The sequence below is a fragment of the Wolffia australiana genome, chromosome 2 (assembly GCF_029677425.1).
Source record: "Wolffia australiana isolate 7733 chromosome 2, ASM2967742v1".
Taxonomy (NCBI): domain Eukaryota; kingdom Viridiplantae; phylum Streptophyta; class Magnoliopsida; order Alismatales; family Araceae; genus Wolffia; species Wolffia australiana.
In genome coordinates, this window is record NC_135836.1 from 12,571,752 (window position 1) to 12,591,050 (window position 19,299).

The 19,299-nt window shown below is 42.0% G+C and overlaps 1 protein-coding gene across 1 annotated transcript; it reads left to right on the forward strand.

The window, feature by feature from the left end:
- The first annotated feature begins 10,326 nt into the window (after positions 1 to 10,326).
- LOC144716896 (uncharacterized) lies at positions 10,327 to 12,436 on the forward strand. Its single transcript, XM_078592164.1, has one exon. The coding sequence runs from the start codon at positions 10,591 to 10,593 to the stop codon at positions 12,355 to 12,357; it is 1,767 nt and encodes a 588-aa protein (XP_078448290.1). The 5' UTR covers positions 10,327 to 10,590; the 3' UTR covers positions 12,358 to 12,436.
- The last annotated feature ends 6,863 nt before the right edge of the window (positions 12,437 to 19,299 follow it).

Here is a 19,299-nt window from a genome sequence, read left to right on the forward strand (position 1 = left end):
CGGCAGTCATTGTGTGAGTTAGGGCATAGCCAGCCGGTACCAGGCTGACCAGATCCACTGACGATGGAAGGGCATGTTTGTCGAAACCAGTAGACCACCATGACAGATATGCCTTTGACCGACCAACGGGTCAGCGTTGCCTGATAGCCACCATTCAGGGGGATTCATAGCTACTAGTACTCATTAGGAGTGGGCCAGGAATCACATGAATTTATTGGTCGATGGGACCCATGTAGAGGCCCATTAATGCGATGGGATCCCAAGAGGCATGTTCTACGGGCCCGCAAGACCCAAGAGCTTTTGGTGGCAGATCATGGATCAAGGCCACTAACTGGCCATGAAAGGATAACATCCTTGGTCTCTCTTAGGGGACCGTTTTGGCAGGATCACCCCATACAGCTTTGGCGACCTTGTCTTATGAGGGGTAGTTGTGAATCCTAGGGTTTGTGACATCCCTCGTCGGTTGTGAATACACCACTAGGGGATGCTGAAACTAGGGAGATGATGGAGACTCAGGAACGGTGGTGGCCATGGTAGAGGCTGAGAGTGACACTGCATGTAGTAGGTGAGGCAATGGCGAGAACATATGTAGGTAGTGACAGTAGAGATGACGACATGGTTTGGAGGAAATGATGCAAACTCAAAGACAACGATGAGGGCATCGTCGTGGAGATCTAGCATAAAATTTGAAGATCACATTACGTTAGGATTGTTCAGCACTTACACCAAAGTTGATGCACGATAGTAGCAGCAAGCGGCGGTGGTGAGGGTGAGAATACATACGTGTTTATGCAGGTCTTAGTGCAACTGGTTTATTAGAGATAAACGTACCAAATTTTTTCCATCACAACGTGAATATTTGCTGATTTCTCTTTGTCTGGCTTATATTTTTCTACATGTGATCCAAGCTGGTTCAAGGGCTTGCAGAGCGTATTTTCCAAAACTAATGTGATTCCTTAATGTTCCTTTCAATCTTCATCTATGTTGTTCACGAAATCTGGTTCTTTTGGGGTTATAGTTGATGGATATTTTCTTATTCCATCTGGGACATGAGGGTTTCTTCTCATCCAGCTCTTCACAAAAGAATGAAGAAGCTCTTCACGGTTCAATATAGTCTAACAATATTATGTAATGGATACATGTGTTTTATGAATAATACACCAAATAAACAAATGGGATTTTTTATAGTATAGTGTAAATAAATCTACAACCCTGTGGAACTAATATGTGATTCTATTTACTAGAAATAATATTTATTACAAACAATATATTGTAATAAAAGAACAAATATATCTTATATAAGATTTATGTTTCTTTCTTAGTTTTTGTCTCAATTCTATATATTATATTTTTTATATAAAATCTCTAGGAATAAATTGAATATATATAAAAATATATGATTTGGGTTTTAATCAGGCAGTGCAATTTCTAGATATTTTGCATAATTCAACATATTTGAGGTTGAATCAATAACTTGGGTCGGTAATCTTTGCTCTTCTCTTTAGGTATCAGTTAAGTTAATTTTAAATTTGATAGTTAAAATTTTAAAATCCAGTTATGCTATATTTTGAATTTTAATTAAACACAATTGTATATAAATTTATGATTTCTCAAATCTTGAAATTTTAATTCACTTTATGAAATTAAATAAGTAAATGATGGATTAAAAATTATTATTAAACTTGAATTTCGAATTATATGAAAATTTAAGAAATCAAATATAAACAAATTAATAGGATTTCAATAAATAGTAATTTTTATATACAATTTAAAGACTATTATTTGTTGAACACGACAGCAATAGAGGGCACGATGGACAACTACCAGATTGGCCAAGGACGAGGCCACAACAGTGATGAAGGCAAAGTGCGTATTTAATTTTAGCTTCGTTTTACCTTTAATTTGCCTAAATAAAATAAATTTGTTGAAATAGAAAACTCACTCAGATGTATAGTAAGAGAGAGGTTGTCTCCACGGGGAATGGCCTTTAGAGGTGAATTTAATACTTGAGTTAGGGTGATAGAGAATTTATTATGATAATATTGGTAGTTAATGAAATTAGTTATAGTTGAATAATAGAAGTAATAATAGTAGAGAAGGTAGTGGAATAGTAGAAGATAAGTAATTAGAAGTTGGGAAGAAGTCTCTAATGGGTGAGAGAATTAAGATAATGCTTAATATTAAAGAATATTAAATGGTGTGAGAGAACTGGAGAAAAAGAGAAATAATATAGATATATTAGGGGTACTAAAGTAAGATTCCACCGAAATAGGAAAAAAGAAAGTGATGTGGCATGCGAAACAGATCTCACCGTCCAATCTTCCTTAAGAAGAGCTAACATGGATTCATTGTTAGTTCCTTAGGGCAAGGATAGTGGGCTTGTGATCGGCTTTTCTCATTGATGGCACGGCCCGGAGCGAAGCTGAAGAAAGCTAATCTTGACAATCCCATATCAGAAGAATTGAAAATAAAAATTACTATATAAGCGCCATTTTTCTCTAACCTCTGAATTAACTTTCCATCTTCCCCAAGTGTGTGTGCGCGAGCTCTGTGCATGCAGTTAGGCCCTTAGCCGAGTTCTGTCTGCTAGCCATCGGAGGCTCCATGTGTTGCGGCACTCGCCAACTCCTGCCCAGTTTGAATTGTGTGCGCTTGCTAGCTGATGGCTGGCTTGAGTGATGTCGGCTCCCTCCTTCAGCTGGCGGTTCTTGACCACTAAAGGCCCCTGATGTAATACGATGGCGTGCCGGGATCGGGCGGCTCGTAATACGTCACAGGATGACGATGAATAGATTCGTAATTAATGATTTGAAATGAATGACTTTAAAATACTATTAAATGAGCAATACGGACGGCCACGGAAGAGGAAGGATGATCAACGTCGTTCACTGGGGAAGATATTGATCTGACTAAACTCCCAATGACCCCTTGGACCAACTAAGACGTCTAAGGAGTGAGGGGCGTTTGACGGCCCAAAGGTGTTCGACGCCGTAGAATCAACGGTTAATCCTCTACCACAAGGAAATCCTACCCCTCGACAATGGTGGCTATCCTGTCGACGAATGATGAAAATCTGGCAAAGGAAGTGATAGAGGAGGACGACACTGGAAGACGTAATAATACCAATAATGGAGAGGAGACGAATAGGTACCTGATTTTGAAGATAGTCCATGACACGATTGATTACGCTGGATGCCCGATGACGAAGACGACTGACTGGCAAGTCCGTGGCAGGACGACGGCCTGCGTGTTGCAGGTTGAGCGAGCAGACGAGGCGGACGAGCGGGCAGGCGGAGGAGGCAGAGGCCTGGAGGCGCGTGTGGGGGCCCCGAGTGCCGGGCGCGTGCGGAGCCCCGAGTGCAGGGCGTGAGCAGGCGCCTGAGGACTCGCGGTCACCCGGCAGGGTTCGCGGTCACCGCGCACAGGTTTGCGGGTGCGGGGCGGTAGAGGCACCTACCAGGGATCGTGCGGTCGTCAGTCGACCGGCGCGCACGTGGGAAGCCCCACGTGCCGGCGAAGGCGAGCGCCTGGCGCTTGCGGGCGCTGAGGCCGGCAGGGTGTGGGCAGAGGCGGCCACACGGTTGTCGGACAGAGGGTGCGCGGGGGGTCGCGCGTGCAGGCGAGATGGCGCCTGGGTGCGCTGATGGCGGGTGCCGGATGGGCGCCGGTTGGTGGCACGCGTGCGGAGTCGCGCGGGACGGGTGCAGGAGGGCGCCCGGGCGTGCACAAGCAGCGGACGGCGATGGGCGGAGGCAGCTCGGCGAAGGGCACCAGAGGGTGGGCGTGCAAGGCGAGCTAGGAGGGTTGGAGAGGGCGGTGTGCGAGGCAGGAGCTTCCAAGTAGAGTCCTTGAAAGTAACCACCCAAGAAACCTTTTTGAGAATAGAGTTCTTGAGTTTCTTGGGGAGTTCGAGTATGGCGGTGGCGGGATCTTGACGGACAGTGACATCGGCGCTTCTTGAGTCCTCAATCACCTTTCGGAGTAATCTCGACGAAGGGGTCTTTCCGGCTTCAAGAAGTGACGAATCTTGAATCTTTAGACGACCTCGGAGTGATCTCGACGAGGCGTGGGAACACGCCTTCACGGAGTGATCTCGACGTGAAGGCGCGGGCTCTAATCACGGAGTGGTCTCGACGTGGGCAAGGATAGCCAATCCTCTCTACTCTCTAGCTACGATAGGGTGGAGACAAGAGTTGGAAACTTCCTTCAACAAATGACTCAAACTTTCACTTGGGCATGCTATCCCCTTATATAATGAGGATAGGTGCCAAGTGAGAACGTGGGGGGAGGACGAACCGTCGCGAGACGTGGTTTGGCCTCTGTTTCACGGTTACAATTGAAAGTAAAAACATGACAAGGACAAGGCCCAACACCGGCCCAGTCCATAAAATCCAGAAATAAAAATAACGAAAAGATAAAAAAAATAAAAGGGAAGATAGGATGCTTACGCAGAGTACTTAAACTCTGGGTCGCGAGCATCGGCGCGGGCAGCTCGTCGTGGCTGGAGGTGTCTGGGCTTGGTGTCCGCTGGATGGTCCTCCATCAGCCCCCCTTTTTTTGTTCTTCTCTTCATTTTTATTTAAGTCATTTATATTCCCTGATAATATACAATACCCGCTTGTGTGAGAATTAATGCCATTAGAGATAATAATACAAAAAATATTCTAAATGAGATAAAAAATGGCCTTCAAATATTAGGCAGAATTTCAGTAATAAGAAATTATGGTTTGAATATTTTATGAAAAAATGTATGGCATGGGAATTTAAAGGTAAATTAAAGATAAGACTAGTAAATGATGCATTGAGACTCTAAGATGTGTACATTTTAAATCTTTAAAATGACTTCATCAAGCAGATGGTGGATGCTAGGAGTCCTGCTTCCTACATGCCAGTACTGAGGGGTGAACATGGGGTGACACGCTCTGTGAGGCATTATCAAGAACATGCATAATGTGGTGAGGAGCAATGGCCAAGGTGGACAAACTCTTGGCAAAGCACAATGGGCAGTGGCGTGTACCGACTTGAAAACTAAGAGCGCATGAGAATGGCATGTGGAAGCTAGTACGCCAGTGGAGGTTATGGTGGAAGTGTTCACAGCTGGCTTAGCCATCAAGGCTGCAACCGACACCACCATGGTGCCATCATGGTCGATAGCCATCATTGGGGCCACGAAGGTGGTAATGGACGTGGCTGGTGTAAGGCTGAGATTATTTGATACTGCTTATCATGCATGTGTGCAGGGCCCATTAAACCACGTGCTACTATGGGGTTGAATTCTAAGGCAGCCTATCTTCCTGGTCTATGAGATTTGGCCCAGGTCAGTATGACGATCAGATGCGGGTGGTGGCACTACCAAGGCAAAAATAGATCTTGGGCAACAACAAAGGAGCATGGATAGCGACAGCTGTTGTGGTGGTTGTTGGGGAGGATGTTTAGAGACAACATACATGATCCATCAGCTCTGATACCAAAACTGATGCAGGACAATGGCGGGAGCATGTGTAGGTGGTAGTGGTGAGAACATATCAGAATTTAGTTGACGGTGGCAATGATCGTGTGATATGAGGATGGCCAGCTAAGTGGCCAAGGAGAATGCAACATTAGACGGTGGATTGTGAGAGGTGTGCTTGTTACAAGCTGGTAACAAGGAGTGGATGGGGGGCGACACGCTTGCTATCGGCGTGGCATGTAGGCAGAGGTGGGGCGACATACTCACTATAGGTGAGCACGTGTAGGGTAGACGCAGGCATCATGTGGGTGTCTTTCTAGGCTCGGTAGTGGCGATAGCAGCTACATGCTGCGGCGGTGGCGGCGAACGATAGGAAATTTTCATTTTTCTCCATATTCCCATACCAGATCTGGAGTATCTTGATTCACACACAAGAGCGCTACTTCTGCATCAAGATGTACATAGATAAATGTCTTATAGATGAGAAGGATTAGTAATATAACTCTCCCGAGTGGAGAATAATTTTACCCCTTCATGAAACGTAAAAGTCGTAGAAATAGAGAACATTGTTGCGGGATGAAAACACACATGCCCTTTTGAGTTTAAAAGTATCTCACAAATACACTTCACTGTCACAGAACATAATTTATCACTCGGACAATGATTATTAACAAATGTCACACATCCAATATCCTTGGAATGAAGACTATCTTTAAATGAGGTAAAGAAAAATGTCTCATCATCAAATCAAGAGGACTGTCATATTTTAAAAACTTCAACAGTAACCTGCTAATAATAAGTACTGCTTCTCCCAGAGATAATTTGGTACATCTTGATGCATAAGTAGGCTCTTGCAGTAGTCACCACATGATCAATTTTCCTCTCTGCAACACAATTTTTTTTGGGTGGATTTACACAATTCATGTATCACTCCTTGAAGTCTGAAATAGGTAGATAACACTTCATTCACTTAGTTTATTGACTTGTCAATTCTAAAACGTCTGATAGATGTGCTGAATTGATTCTTCACCATCTCTAGGAAATTCTTCACAACTTATGTTACCTCTGACTTTATGTTGAGGAGGTGGACCCAAGTTACTCTTGTCCATTCATCAAAAAATCTAATAAACCACCAAGACCCTGTTATAGAAACAATTATAGACCATCCCCACACATCACAATGGACTAATGTAAATGGATGAGAGGTATGTTCACTTCTCCAATTAAATGTGGCTCTCATATATTTAGGATACTATCATGTATCACATGAAAATTCCAAGGGTTCACAGAGTTTGACAAGTTTAGGAAACAAATTTCCCAACATCGCCAAAGAAGGATGATCTACCCAAAAAATGCCATAACTTTAATTCTTTCAGGTGTTGTTGGTGACATTCCCCTGCACTGCTCACCAACATCGAGCTAGCTCCTTGAACACCATTGGCATACACAAGCCCATTCCTCTCCTTATAATTTAAAATCTTCAAGCTCCTTGCCTTCTCAAATAGAAAACATGCATTAGACGTCAAATATAAAACATAGTCAATATCCCTGACCAACTTCATGAAGAAATCAATTGTACCTTCAGGTTAGGGATATGTAAAGTTTTTAACAAATATCTAATAAATTTGACTCCTCCAATCCCAAAAACCAATAGGACTTTCCCTCCTGCTTAAATAGCCGTACGTTGGCCTTGCATAACGCATATGTGTGTAATTTTGAACCATGAGGAGTCATGTGATCTGTTGCCCATGTATCCAATATCTAATAATCATATACACAAGATGAATGGTGGGGATGACTGATCTGATCGTACCATAAATTCTTTGCTCATATTTATGATGTCATCATCACCAGTATTTGCATAAATTCTAATCGTATCCTTGACCTGGAATTTTGGCTCTACATTATCTCTCCCCTATGTATGAGTCACATGTGTTTGGACTGGCCGAGGTGGATGCCCATGTATATCCCAACAGGTGTTCCTTGTATGGCCTCACCTTTTGTAATGAGAACATAATACATTTGACCTCTATTGTTGCATCCCTCCTTGTACCTTATGATTTAGTTTGTCACACTTCCAAGGCTTCCCTTTTGATAGAAATTATCTCCTCCTGCTTCGTTAGGAGGTTTGAATTGTTTGGTCTTGACCATAAGCTCGGCTTCTTCCCCTTCCACCTTTCCAAATCCAAGAACTAGTAATACACACATTAGAAGATTCTCTTATTCCATAATAATTTGCATCGCTTCTTCAAGGTCGGGTACCTTCTAGTGATTGAAAAGCTGGGTCCTTAGATCTTCATATGCCCTATTCAAACCCATAATAAACTTATACACATTATCAGTTAATGTATACTTCCATGCTCCAGACACTTGGTCAGAAACTGGTTGGCAGTGATCAATTTCTGCCGAGTGGCATGCAACTCATTCACATACTCCATGAGTGTCATCTCACCTTGGCTCAAATTTTTCACCTTCGTCAAAAGTTCATACACTCCATTTTTTATTCTTCGTGAAATAATTCACAAGTAGTACCAAATCTCCTTCATGATCTTGAAATAGAGGAACTTGAAGTAGCCCTTTATCCATAAACTTAAGCATCCATGGATGAACATTGGAATCTTCATGTTCCCCTTGAAATTTGGATGGCTGGGATATTCCATCCTTGTGATATAGTCACTCAGTCCTTCACTGTCCATAATAAGATCCACATATTTACTCAATATCAGAAGATTAAAACCATCAAATTTGACTTCTTCCGTAAACTATGGCAGAATATCTGCACGGTCACTTCTCACTCTGATATTGAGATGTCATCAGCAGGGGCATATACAGTGGCTTTAAACGTACCAGAGAATTCCATCTTCACTAGCTTTAAAAGGCCATCACATGTCAACAGTTTCAACCCAAGTGTTACTCATGCGCGGAAAACTGAACTATATATGCTACATTAATAGTCCTTCCAACAGGTCTAAGGTGACATATGTCGTCTTCCATGGGACCTACAATAACAACTAGCATGGCTCGGGCTTGTATGCTAAACCTATACAAGCATGGGTTCCAACAACACACATCTTTGTGAGCATCAATTTTTCCTTACTACATAGACTCAGCCAAACATGTGTACTTGGGTTTTATGTTGCGCCATCTTTCATAGCAGGATACTTTGTCACCACTCCAGGAAGTGGTCTGTTACCATGTCAGCAATGGTGCTGCTCTTGGAACTTTCATCTATGATGCTTCATGGAGAAATCTAATGTGGAGATTAAGAAACAAGAACTCTAACTTTCATCATACTCAAACGATATCCCCTACAGTATCATGTAGGATTACAATGTGGGTATTATTGGACCTTGTAACGAATGGCTTTTGCACTTGATACTTGTGAGGGTATAGACACAAATAAGAAAATATAAATGAATGAAAATAAAGGGACAAAAGGTCTTCGGCTGATAATAGGTATAATGAAGAAACATGAAAGTGGTCCTAAACAGAGGAAGGGAAGGAAGAGAGATGGAGGGTAGAAGAAAGGGTACTTATTACTTCAGATGGTTTTACTCCCAGGTGAGTGAGATTTAGATGGGAAAAAAAACATGAGACATATAAACTAGTGTAAAGGGCGGCAAGAAAACAAGGTGTAACAGTGACATCACTAATAAGGAAAAGAAAGACATTTGAAATAGACCCCATGATATATTTTTTTATCATTGATTATTATTGTCTTTGAAGACTTCTAATACTTTCCTTTTCATTTTTTTGTCAGGGTGTAGAACAAAAACGTGCAAGGTGTGGAAGAGTTTATTATATAAAAACATAGGTATAATAAAATTGAAAAAAGTATGATAAAAAAATTATTTCACAAAATTCAAGGGGGAAAAATGAAGTTCAAGGGGGACAACAGAATTAAACTTGGGGTTTAGCATCTCAAAAGTACATAGCTGGTCGTGGGTTCCTACAAAGGATAGGCAAGGCAAAAGGAGGGTTAAGCTTAATGATGAATTTTAAGAATAAAATGGATTAAAGAATAGGCAAGGATGATAGGGTGCAAAGGGCAGCTGAAGCTTTCACATGTAGTTTGACCGTCATTAAGGAAGCGAAAATATGTGCTTATGACTTGGATAAGTGAGGGCCAAGACACAAACATGATTGTCTGACAAAAGGGTGGTGCTCATACAAGTCACTTATATTCATGAACCATACTTCCCCACCCTACTCAGCTTCATCTAATAATAACTTTCACAACGGAACAACAGTTCTTCATAACCTATAATGATCCCCCTACATTATATACACAGACTCAATGCGAAAAAAAATTAAAAATGAAAATATCAGTAATTTCTGGGGGGAAGAATTACACCAACAGGTGGCAAAATCAGGAGTCAGGAGAATTGGACAAGTCATGGGCTAAATCTACTGTATCTAGCCCATGGGGTCTTCTCACATGGAAAATGACTTACCACCAGATGATAGGCCCCTCGAATATCTAGATTCCAGCCTACTGCCATTCAGTTGGGCAACTCCCATAGTCCAAGCACCTTTAAGAAGCTCCTAGATATAAACCAACTTTCCCTCCTTATTTGCCTCTTAAACTCCACTTTTTCCTCTATGATTCAGGGCTTCTTAGCCTGTCCAAAAGGCCCATCACATGCTACGTCAAGTGATGACAGGTCCTCTTTATCTTTATTGCACGAGTCTGATGCTCAACTTCTCTCCCCTGCAGCCATATCAAAATAATCAAATCAGAAACTAACCAAGTTCCTTAAATTTCTAAACTGCAGATGACGCAGCTCGGACGTTGTCTGGGGTGGCGTCATCCAGGCCATCTTCGTCATCCGGATGAGAGGGACATTGCAGAAAGATGCCGTTTTTGACCAGGTTAAACCCTCCGACCTACTTCTCCCTCCTTGTCTTCTCCGCGACCCAGATCAGATTCAAGAAAGTTGTGAGGAAAGAGCAGAAGAAGGCAGAAGGGGGCGCTTCATCACCACGCGTCTCGAAATACCCATCATTTTTTTCCGAGTTTTTTGATCGATTCTGGAGCGGATATAGCAGGTAAGACTCCCTCTCCGACGCCAAAATCCCCAATTTTCGACGGATTTCGAGGAAGATTCTTCGATCGGAGCGCTGTGAATTGGTGAGCGGCGATGGCGGAAGGGGTGAGGCAGGTGCTGCAGAGGCCAATCCAGATGGCGGACGAGGTGGCGAAGCTGGCCAAGGCGGAGCACCACCCGTCGTTCAAGGCGGACTTCCTCGACCTGGGCGCTAAGGCGGAGCGGCTGCTGGCCCTTCTCCGGCAGGCCGCGCGGGCGGACCTGTGCGAGCGCCCGACCCGTCGCATCATGCACGAGACCGAGCAAGTCCTCGAGAAGGCCCTCGCCATCGTCTCCAAGAGCCGCGCCGGTCTCCTGAAGCGCGTCTTCCAGCCCGCCACGCCTTCCAAGAAGGTGCACTCCCAGCTCGAAAACTCCATCACCGACGTCTCATGGCTTCTCCGCGTGTCCGGCGGCTCCGCCGGCGGCGACGACGACGACGATGGCTACTTCGGCATGCCCCCCATCGCCGCCAACGAGCCCATCCTCTCCCTCATCTGGGGACACGTGGCGCGCCTTCAGAACGGCTCCCTGGAGGGCCGCGCGGCGGCAGCCGCCCAGCTCGCCTCCCTCGCCTCCGACAACGACCGCAAGTGGAAGCTCATCGTCGAGGAAGGCGCGGTCGTCCCCTTGCTCAAGCTGCTCAAAGAAGGCAAGGCCGACGCGCAGGAGAGCGCCGTCCGCGCCATCGGTCTCCTCGCCCGGGATAGCGAGAGCGTGGAGAAGCTCGTTCAAGCCGGGGTCTGCGCAATCTTCGCCAAGGTTCTCAAGGAAGGCGCCATGAAAGTCCAGGCCTTGGTCGCGTGGGCCGTCGCCGAGCTCGCGGACAAGTACCCGCCTTGCCAGGTCGACTTCGCGGAGAACGGCGTGGTCCGGTCCTTGGTCACCCACCTCGCCTTCGAAACAGTGCAAGAGCACAGCAAGTACGCTATTCCCTCCAAGGGGCAGCTCTCCATTCACTCCGTCGTCCTCGCCAGCAACAAGGGGCAGCTCCAGGGGAACGTTAACCCGGGGGGGGGGGTTGTCACCAAGGGGAGGGAGGCCGAAGACCCGGAGACGAAGGCAAGGATGAAGGCCATGGCCGCCAAGGCCTTGGCCAGGCTCGCCAAGAACAACGGAGAGATCTGCAAGAGCATCACCGACTCCAAGGCTCTGCTCTGCTTCGCCACGCTGCTGGACAAGGGGCAGGACGAGGTGAAGCTCAACTCCGCCGTGGCTCTCAGCGAGATCGCCGGCGTGGCGGAGCGCGACGCGGAGCTGCGGCGGTCGGCGTTCAACCCGAGCTCGCCGGCCGCGAGAGCGGTGGTCGATCAGCTGCTCAAGGTGGTCGAGGCGGGGGACTCCGAGTCGGAGTCTCTCTTGCGGCCTTGTATCAGAGCTATCGGCTGTCTGTCGAGGACGTTCAGAGCCAAGGAGACGAGGATAATCGGGCCGTTGGTTCGGCTTCTCGACAAGGATGAACGGCTGACGAGGGAGGCGGTCGCGGCCTTGACCAAGTTCGCCTGCCCGGAGAATTATCTTCACGTAGACCACTCGCGGGCGATAATCAACGCGCAGGCGGCCAAGCCGCTGGTGCAACTCGTGTACTTTGGCGAGCCGGCGAGTATCAAGAAGGAGGCGCTGGTCCTGCTCTGCAATATCGTTCGGCACGCGCCCGAGTGCGAGGCTTTGACGGACGACGATAACGTGATTTCCGCGCTGAGGTGGGCGTCCAAGAATATCTTCGCCGAGGAGGAGGAGCAGCTGGACCAGTTGCTCACCGAGGCGAAGAGCAGGCTCGAGCTCTACCAGTCCCGCGAGCCGAGGGGGTTCCGCGGATGATTCTTGCGAGTTTTTGTTGTTTCCTCTCTTGGATTTGTTCTTGGGTCATACCCTTTTGGAATCGATATTTTCTTCTGAGCGTGCTGTCCGGAAGATAATCTGGGCTTCGACTTAGAATGCGCTGTCAAGTGTTGAAGTGGCTTGTGGGGAAAGATATATCATATGAGATGTGAATGAAAAGAGGGGGTCTGGATAATGGGAAACGAGAAGAAATAAACACGTTCTTACGACTTTTGTATAATGGGTTTCCTCTTATTGGTGATCTTAGGGGTTAATGTAAGAGAGATGCTCAAGTGTTTTTAGCGTGCTGGTTTTCTGTGGCACCGAATGGGTTTTGTGTTCTGGAACTAATCAAGGAATGTGCGACAACCTTCTCTGGAACTAATATTTTCGGTAATATTGGCCCAACACCGATCGATAGATGCACAATGGAAAAGTATGAGAAGACTTGCATACAGTAATAAACCGTTTCCAAAACTTTCCTCAAGATTGGCCAAGACCATCAAAGCCCTTTGATGTGATTCTTTAATATAAAAGCAAAGGATCAATAATGTAGCAGGATTGCAACTTCAAATGTATTTAGAGGAAAAAATTAAATATTAACCACCTTGTCATGAGAGGTTTCTAAAAAAAATTAGTCCACCAAATACACTTTAAATGGTGTATCAATGTATTGGATGTGTTCCAGCCTTCACAACAATAAATAACCAGGAAAGAGCCCCAAATCAATCGAGGAAGGATAAAAGGGGAAAATAATAAGGATCATGATTACTGTAGCCCTTGAGAGTTTCTAGTCACCACAATAGCGTAACAAATACACAAAGTAGGAATCCCTAAGAAACAAATTAAGTGGGCCTTGATAGGAGGGCTAGTTCACTGATAAGTTGAATCTTAGGGGAGATAACCTAGTCGATATGTGATTCCAAGACTTGTGCAATGAACTTATATTTTACCCTTTAATTCACTAATTACTAATGTAAATGGTGCGCAAGAGGTCAAACCAAAGAGAGGGACACATGGTGTAGATTGATTTTGAAGTAATTAAATGGAGACGAAATGGGATGGTTATATAATGAAGATACTAATTAGGATTATGTGATGAAAATGAGTGTTAAGTTGGATGTATAGGCTCTTAATTCCTACTCATAGGTATTAAGAACTTGTAACAGAGAGTAAAAGTGATGATCGAATAAGAAAGATTGACTAGATTAAAAACTGTTGATTTCCAACACCTCCTTGGCATGCCACATAGGCGCACCTGCCTGCAGGCGTGCCATGTCAGTCCCCTAGATCGTGGGCACCTTTTTGCACTGTTTGCCCTGTGAAATACTTTTAAAAAATTAATTAAAAATCCAGAAGAATTCCTCAAATTTGAAATCAAATATCTCCTGATTTACAACTCTTTTTTTAGATTAAAGTTTCACGAAATTAATTCTTTATAATCAACTCATCTTCTCAAATCATAATAAACCTCAACTTATAGTGAATTTTATTTAAGAATAAGTATTTGAATGGAATTATTTATTTTTGTTGAATATTACATCAAAGATATGATATCATGCACAAAGTTCACTTAGTTATGCTCTAAAATTCATGATTAAACATGAATTAACTGGCCTAATTTGCATGTTATCATTCACTTGTGGACAGGTCCGATGCACACCAATAACGTATTAAGAGGCTTTAAGCCGCAGGTAATATCTATCATTTTGTTGGAATGAACCATTAGGGACATCAAAACCTTCTAAGAGACTCTGGCTTGGTAGACACTCATCACACTCTTCAAATATTAGTGTTTTGTTGCACATTATAATGGAATTATATATGGCCTGTAAGTCAGTGGCTCATTCCACATCTTATATAGTACTCATTAATAAAAATATATTTATTATTATGCATGTGAAATGTTTATAATGAAGTCGAAGGACATAAACAATGATAAGTGAATTATGATGAGATCATAATGCATGGATCACTTATCTTTGAACATGTATTTGAAACATTCCTATTCATATGACACTCAAGAAGGACATCAAAATATGGATACCATCTTCTCCCACTCTGTGATAGTTATGGTTGAAACCATAACCATTAGTGTGGAGATTCTAAGGAAAGATAGTATGTGCTGTTTAAGGGAAGAGTTAATAGAATCGATCTAAATGAATCTCTAGATGATATTTTATAAAAGTCTAATTATTGGGTTAATATTGATATGTTTAAATCATTATTTGCATTGAAATGATTATCTACATGTTTATCAAGCACAGACCCTTATTTTTGACAAATTCTTATTTCTCACTATCACAATCACCATCCTCCACTTCTCACTATCCCCTTCATCACTATCTCCTATCTATTTTGTTTCATAATACTCTTTTTGATATTATTATTTACTTACTCTCATCCTCATATATCTCCATTACCGTCATTCACTATCCTCTATTTTAGACATATCTCATTTCATTTCCTTAATCGCCATGTAGAAAATATCAAATCCCTATTCATCATTCATTGTGGAGAGTACCCGATCTATTCACTTGCCAGAATTAGTAACGTAAGTTTCGGTTTTCTAAATTCCTATTGATTAAACTCCAAACCAAGGAATATATAAATTTCACCATTATTTTGAGTTTATCAGTCTTACTACTAAATGTTTTCTTAGTTGAGTCAAGCCATTGCATTGTAAGTAGTCATTACACATGAGATACCAATGATATATTGCGGATGGAGTATTCTGATATAAAAAATATATAAAAGTTGAATTCAGCATTCCTAATCACTAGATTCATATAGTCTTAGCTTGAATTTAGTAAGAAGCCCATAAAAAATGATTGTGTGGTCAGGATAGAACTGTCTGCCCTTGTCATAAGAGGGTACTAACTCAAGGAAGTTGGTGCAAGGAATTCCTTGGACAAGGAAGTGGGGATATTAGATAAATAGTTATGTGATGATTTTCCAATACATCAATCTTATTAAGGATGGTCAATTAAGGTTTCATGTAAGATACCACGGACACCTTATAGATGGAATAGTCTATTCTTACTCAAAACTCTGAGTGCTTAGTGGCAAGATTCAAAAAGGCTTAGCTTGGATGCAAAACCAAGTCAAGAGGATGATTGTGTGGTCAACATTGAATTATCTACCCTCAGGAAAAGAAGAAATTAACTCAAGAAAAATAATGTGATGAAGTTCTGGGCCAAGATAGTAGGGATATTAGGGAAGAGTTTCTCTGATAATTTCCCAATGCATCAGTCCTTGCTAGTTGCATTGGAAAATTGTTTTTGGGAAATTCTCTAGTAGTGACCATGCCCAAAAATTATTTTAGGACTGTCGTATGGGCTCACTATCTTCACTACATGGTGATTAATTCACAAAGTGTTGGGTTCTAGAGGCCTAGATCTGGATGAACAAATCAAAAATATTCTGCAGTGGAAGACTTGAGCGGAATTGAAGTACCTTTACATGGACCTCATTCGTGATTTCTTGGATCCTGGAGCAAGCCGAGTCGAGCTACTCAAATATGTTGCCTCTAGACGTATCCACACGATCCTCGGCACGTCGGATCTCCTCCTTCTTGTTGATGAGCCCCTTTCTTCATCCATCATCATCATTACGTCGTCCCGATCGCATCTAGCATGGAGAGGGTGTGTGGGGAGAAGGGAGAAGAAGGGGAAGGCCCCATGAACAATTCTGGCCTGGGTGAATTTTGTTCAGGGCCTTTCCTTATTTATACTAAGTGGGTATTTTTTCATAAAACCCCCGAAACTTAAGTATATCTTCCGACGTCCAAAAGACCATTTGCGTATGACCCTCTAGGCCCATGTATCTGTCTAGTCCATGAATCTATTGGCCCAATAACCTTTATTGGCCTTCCAAATTAATTAACTATATCATCATATGAATTAATTAATGTCGGATCCATTTAACCCAATCGATAGGTCGAGTCTCCAACACGTTGGGTGCCAAGCTACACCTCGTATTCTAGAAGATAAAAAGGAGTGTGTATTGACTCACTAATGGATCATGTTCATCATCAATTACCGCGTGCTCATAATCCCTCATCCACTTGATGCTCCTTGGACAACTTAGTGTATGGTCAACTGTCAAATCCTAATCGGTCATCCGAGTTAGTATTGATGCACTCGGAAATCATTGGAGAACTCTTTTACGATATTTCACTGCCTTGGCCAAGGACTTCATCGCATCGTCTTCCTTGAGCTGTAACCTCTTATAGCGAGGGTGGACGATCCCATCTTGACCACTCAATCATCTTTGTGAACTTCTTGATGTAGCTGAACTAAGATCGTTTAGAATCCCTTGATTAGAAACTCGTTGACCATAGTCAAAGTATAACCGTCCGTCCAGAAGACATCTTTGGTGTCTCAGGTCTAAGGACCACTTACACAACCGTGACGTGAATCGACCTGACTGACAGTTTGGTATAATACCATTTAGGGATTCCTACGGATCAGTTCAGTGAACTCTTTCCACTAAAGATCACCCACTATCTATCCTTAGTGTCTCCACACTAATGGCTACGAGACCGGCCATACTCATCGTATGAGTGAGGCTAGATAGTGCTATTCTATCCGAATATTTTGATGTCCTTTGTAGAGTATCATTGGAATAGGAATATTTAGAACACATCTTTAAAGACATGTGATTTTCGTATTATGATCTCATGATAATTCACAAAGTCTGATCATGTATTCATGGACTTCATTATAAGCATCACACGTGCACTATAGTGAATATGTTGTATTAATGAACATGGAACGAGATGTGGAATGTGTGATTGGCTTGCCATCCACATATATTTCCATCACAGAGTTTATATGAAAGAGTTGGTGAAGTCATTTCTACCTTTTAGAGCATAGGATGTTGCTTGAAACGTATCATTCATACCTTACATATTGGCGACTCAACCTATTTATTAGGTTGAATAAAAGATATTGATTAATATATATATATATATATGTTAAATATAATTGATTAATTGTTTTTGTCAATAAAAAAATTATTTTCCTCCTGGAGTCATTAACTAGAGTAGAACATAGGTCTAACAAGCCACCCATATAAGGTGTATTATACATTATAGGATAACTTAAATGATCTATTTTTATGAAAAACTGTAATTTAAGTATTAAAGTATATTGTTTACCTATGTCAGTCTGGGGTATGGTTATTTCACTAAGAGGATTTCCGTCCCAATAAAAATTTCCCAGATGTTTCAATCACCATTGTTTATGTGAGCATTCACAACTATTTATAAAGATCATCATGACTATTAAGGTATGAATTGTTAAGGCAAAGATGACTACATATGAATTCTTTGGAAATGATAAAAAGGTTACAAAGTCAATTTACTCAGCTTGATTATATGATTTGCACAAGCAGATATGCATATGATGATGCTACAAGTTTTGGACCAATCTTGATCAGGGAAGACAAAGACAACACATTGCATATGTGTAGGAAGAGGGCTTTGTACCTCCTAAAGTTGACACTGCTCCCTTGCCACAAGACTATCTCCCTTATTTTTGTTTCTCAGCCAAAAAATTCCTATATGATGGTTCATTGGCAATCATCGAATTATTGATCAAGCAATTCCTTCAGTATCCCCAACAAGAAAACCACTGGTTAACATAGCCATATTTGCTTTAAAAAATAATAAATAAGAGGGGTACACTTGATAAAGTGTGATAATAGACAGATTGGTTGTGTCTTGACAATGCGACCTCCAGAAAGTTCTGAATTATTGTGGCAAGTTTCTATGATTAACTATATCATTTCCACTTTCCTTTTTCTAGAAGAAGCAAAATGAAATTCCATAATAAAATGTCACACTTCTATTAGAGTTTCCGGACTCTCAAGATTAGGATTAATTAAATTTGAATTATCCAACCCCAATGAAGTTCACCAATGCAACTGTCTCTTTAGGAAACCCTTCTCTCTCTCTCCCTATGGATTCCCTCTACTCTCGATGTACTGGAATGATAGGAAGGACATCCCGTCCTGATGATTGTGCTTATCAAGTTGAATGTAATAATATTTAATGCACTAATGACCACATAAATAGGTCTAGAAGTTGAAGAGAAGTGAAGTTCATGATGACTTATTCAAGGTTACAAATGGTAGGGGATTGGATTATATGCAATAAGCTTAGATCATCATTATTTTTGCTCAAAATTTGTTTTGATTTGTTTCATTCATTTTATTCCATTGGTAAAAGCATTTCAGATCACCCATTCTATCCCTGAGTCTTTCGTATTCAAAATACCTGAAGTCCTGAAAGGCATGGTCAACACTAGGTAAGTATTATGACTTGGTTGAAATCATGGTATAGCATGTGGTGATTTTGATTGTATTTAAAAAGTTCAAGCATTAAAGTGAGAAATAATTTCAATAAACTGAAATGAATTATGTATAAATTATATTTATTTTTATGAATAAATTTAAGCTTAAACCATTTCTGAATGAATCAAAGCATTGGGATTTGAGATGAAGTTAATCTGAGATGGATTTCTTTTATACCTTGCTTGATTTTTCATGTGTTCAGATTTATCCAAATTCACTTGACTAATGAACTAATGAGTTCAATGCCCATATGAATACCTAGTTTTTGTTGGAAAAGATGTGGCCCACATTCCACATCTCATTCAATATTCATTGATGCTATGGACTCATTATATTGCATGTGTGATGATTATAGATCAAGTCCATGAGTACACACACTAAGTGAATTATGATGAGATCATAATATAGTGACAAATTATCCTTGCATATATTTTCTTAATGTTATTATTATAATGATACCCAAAATAGATATAAAAGTAATCTAATCAAAATTTCAATTTCTACCCTCCTAATTTATGATTAAGGATGATCCCGTTGCCATTATGCGGAGATATTTAAAGAGAAATATTGGATTTATCTGTATGA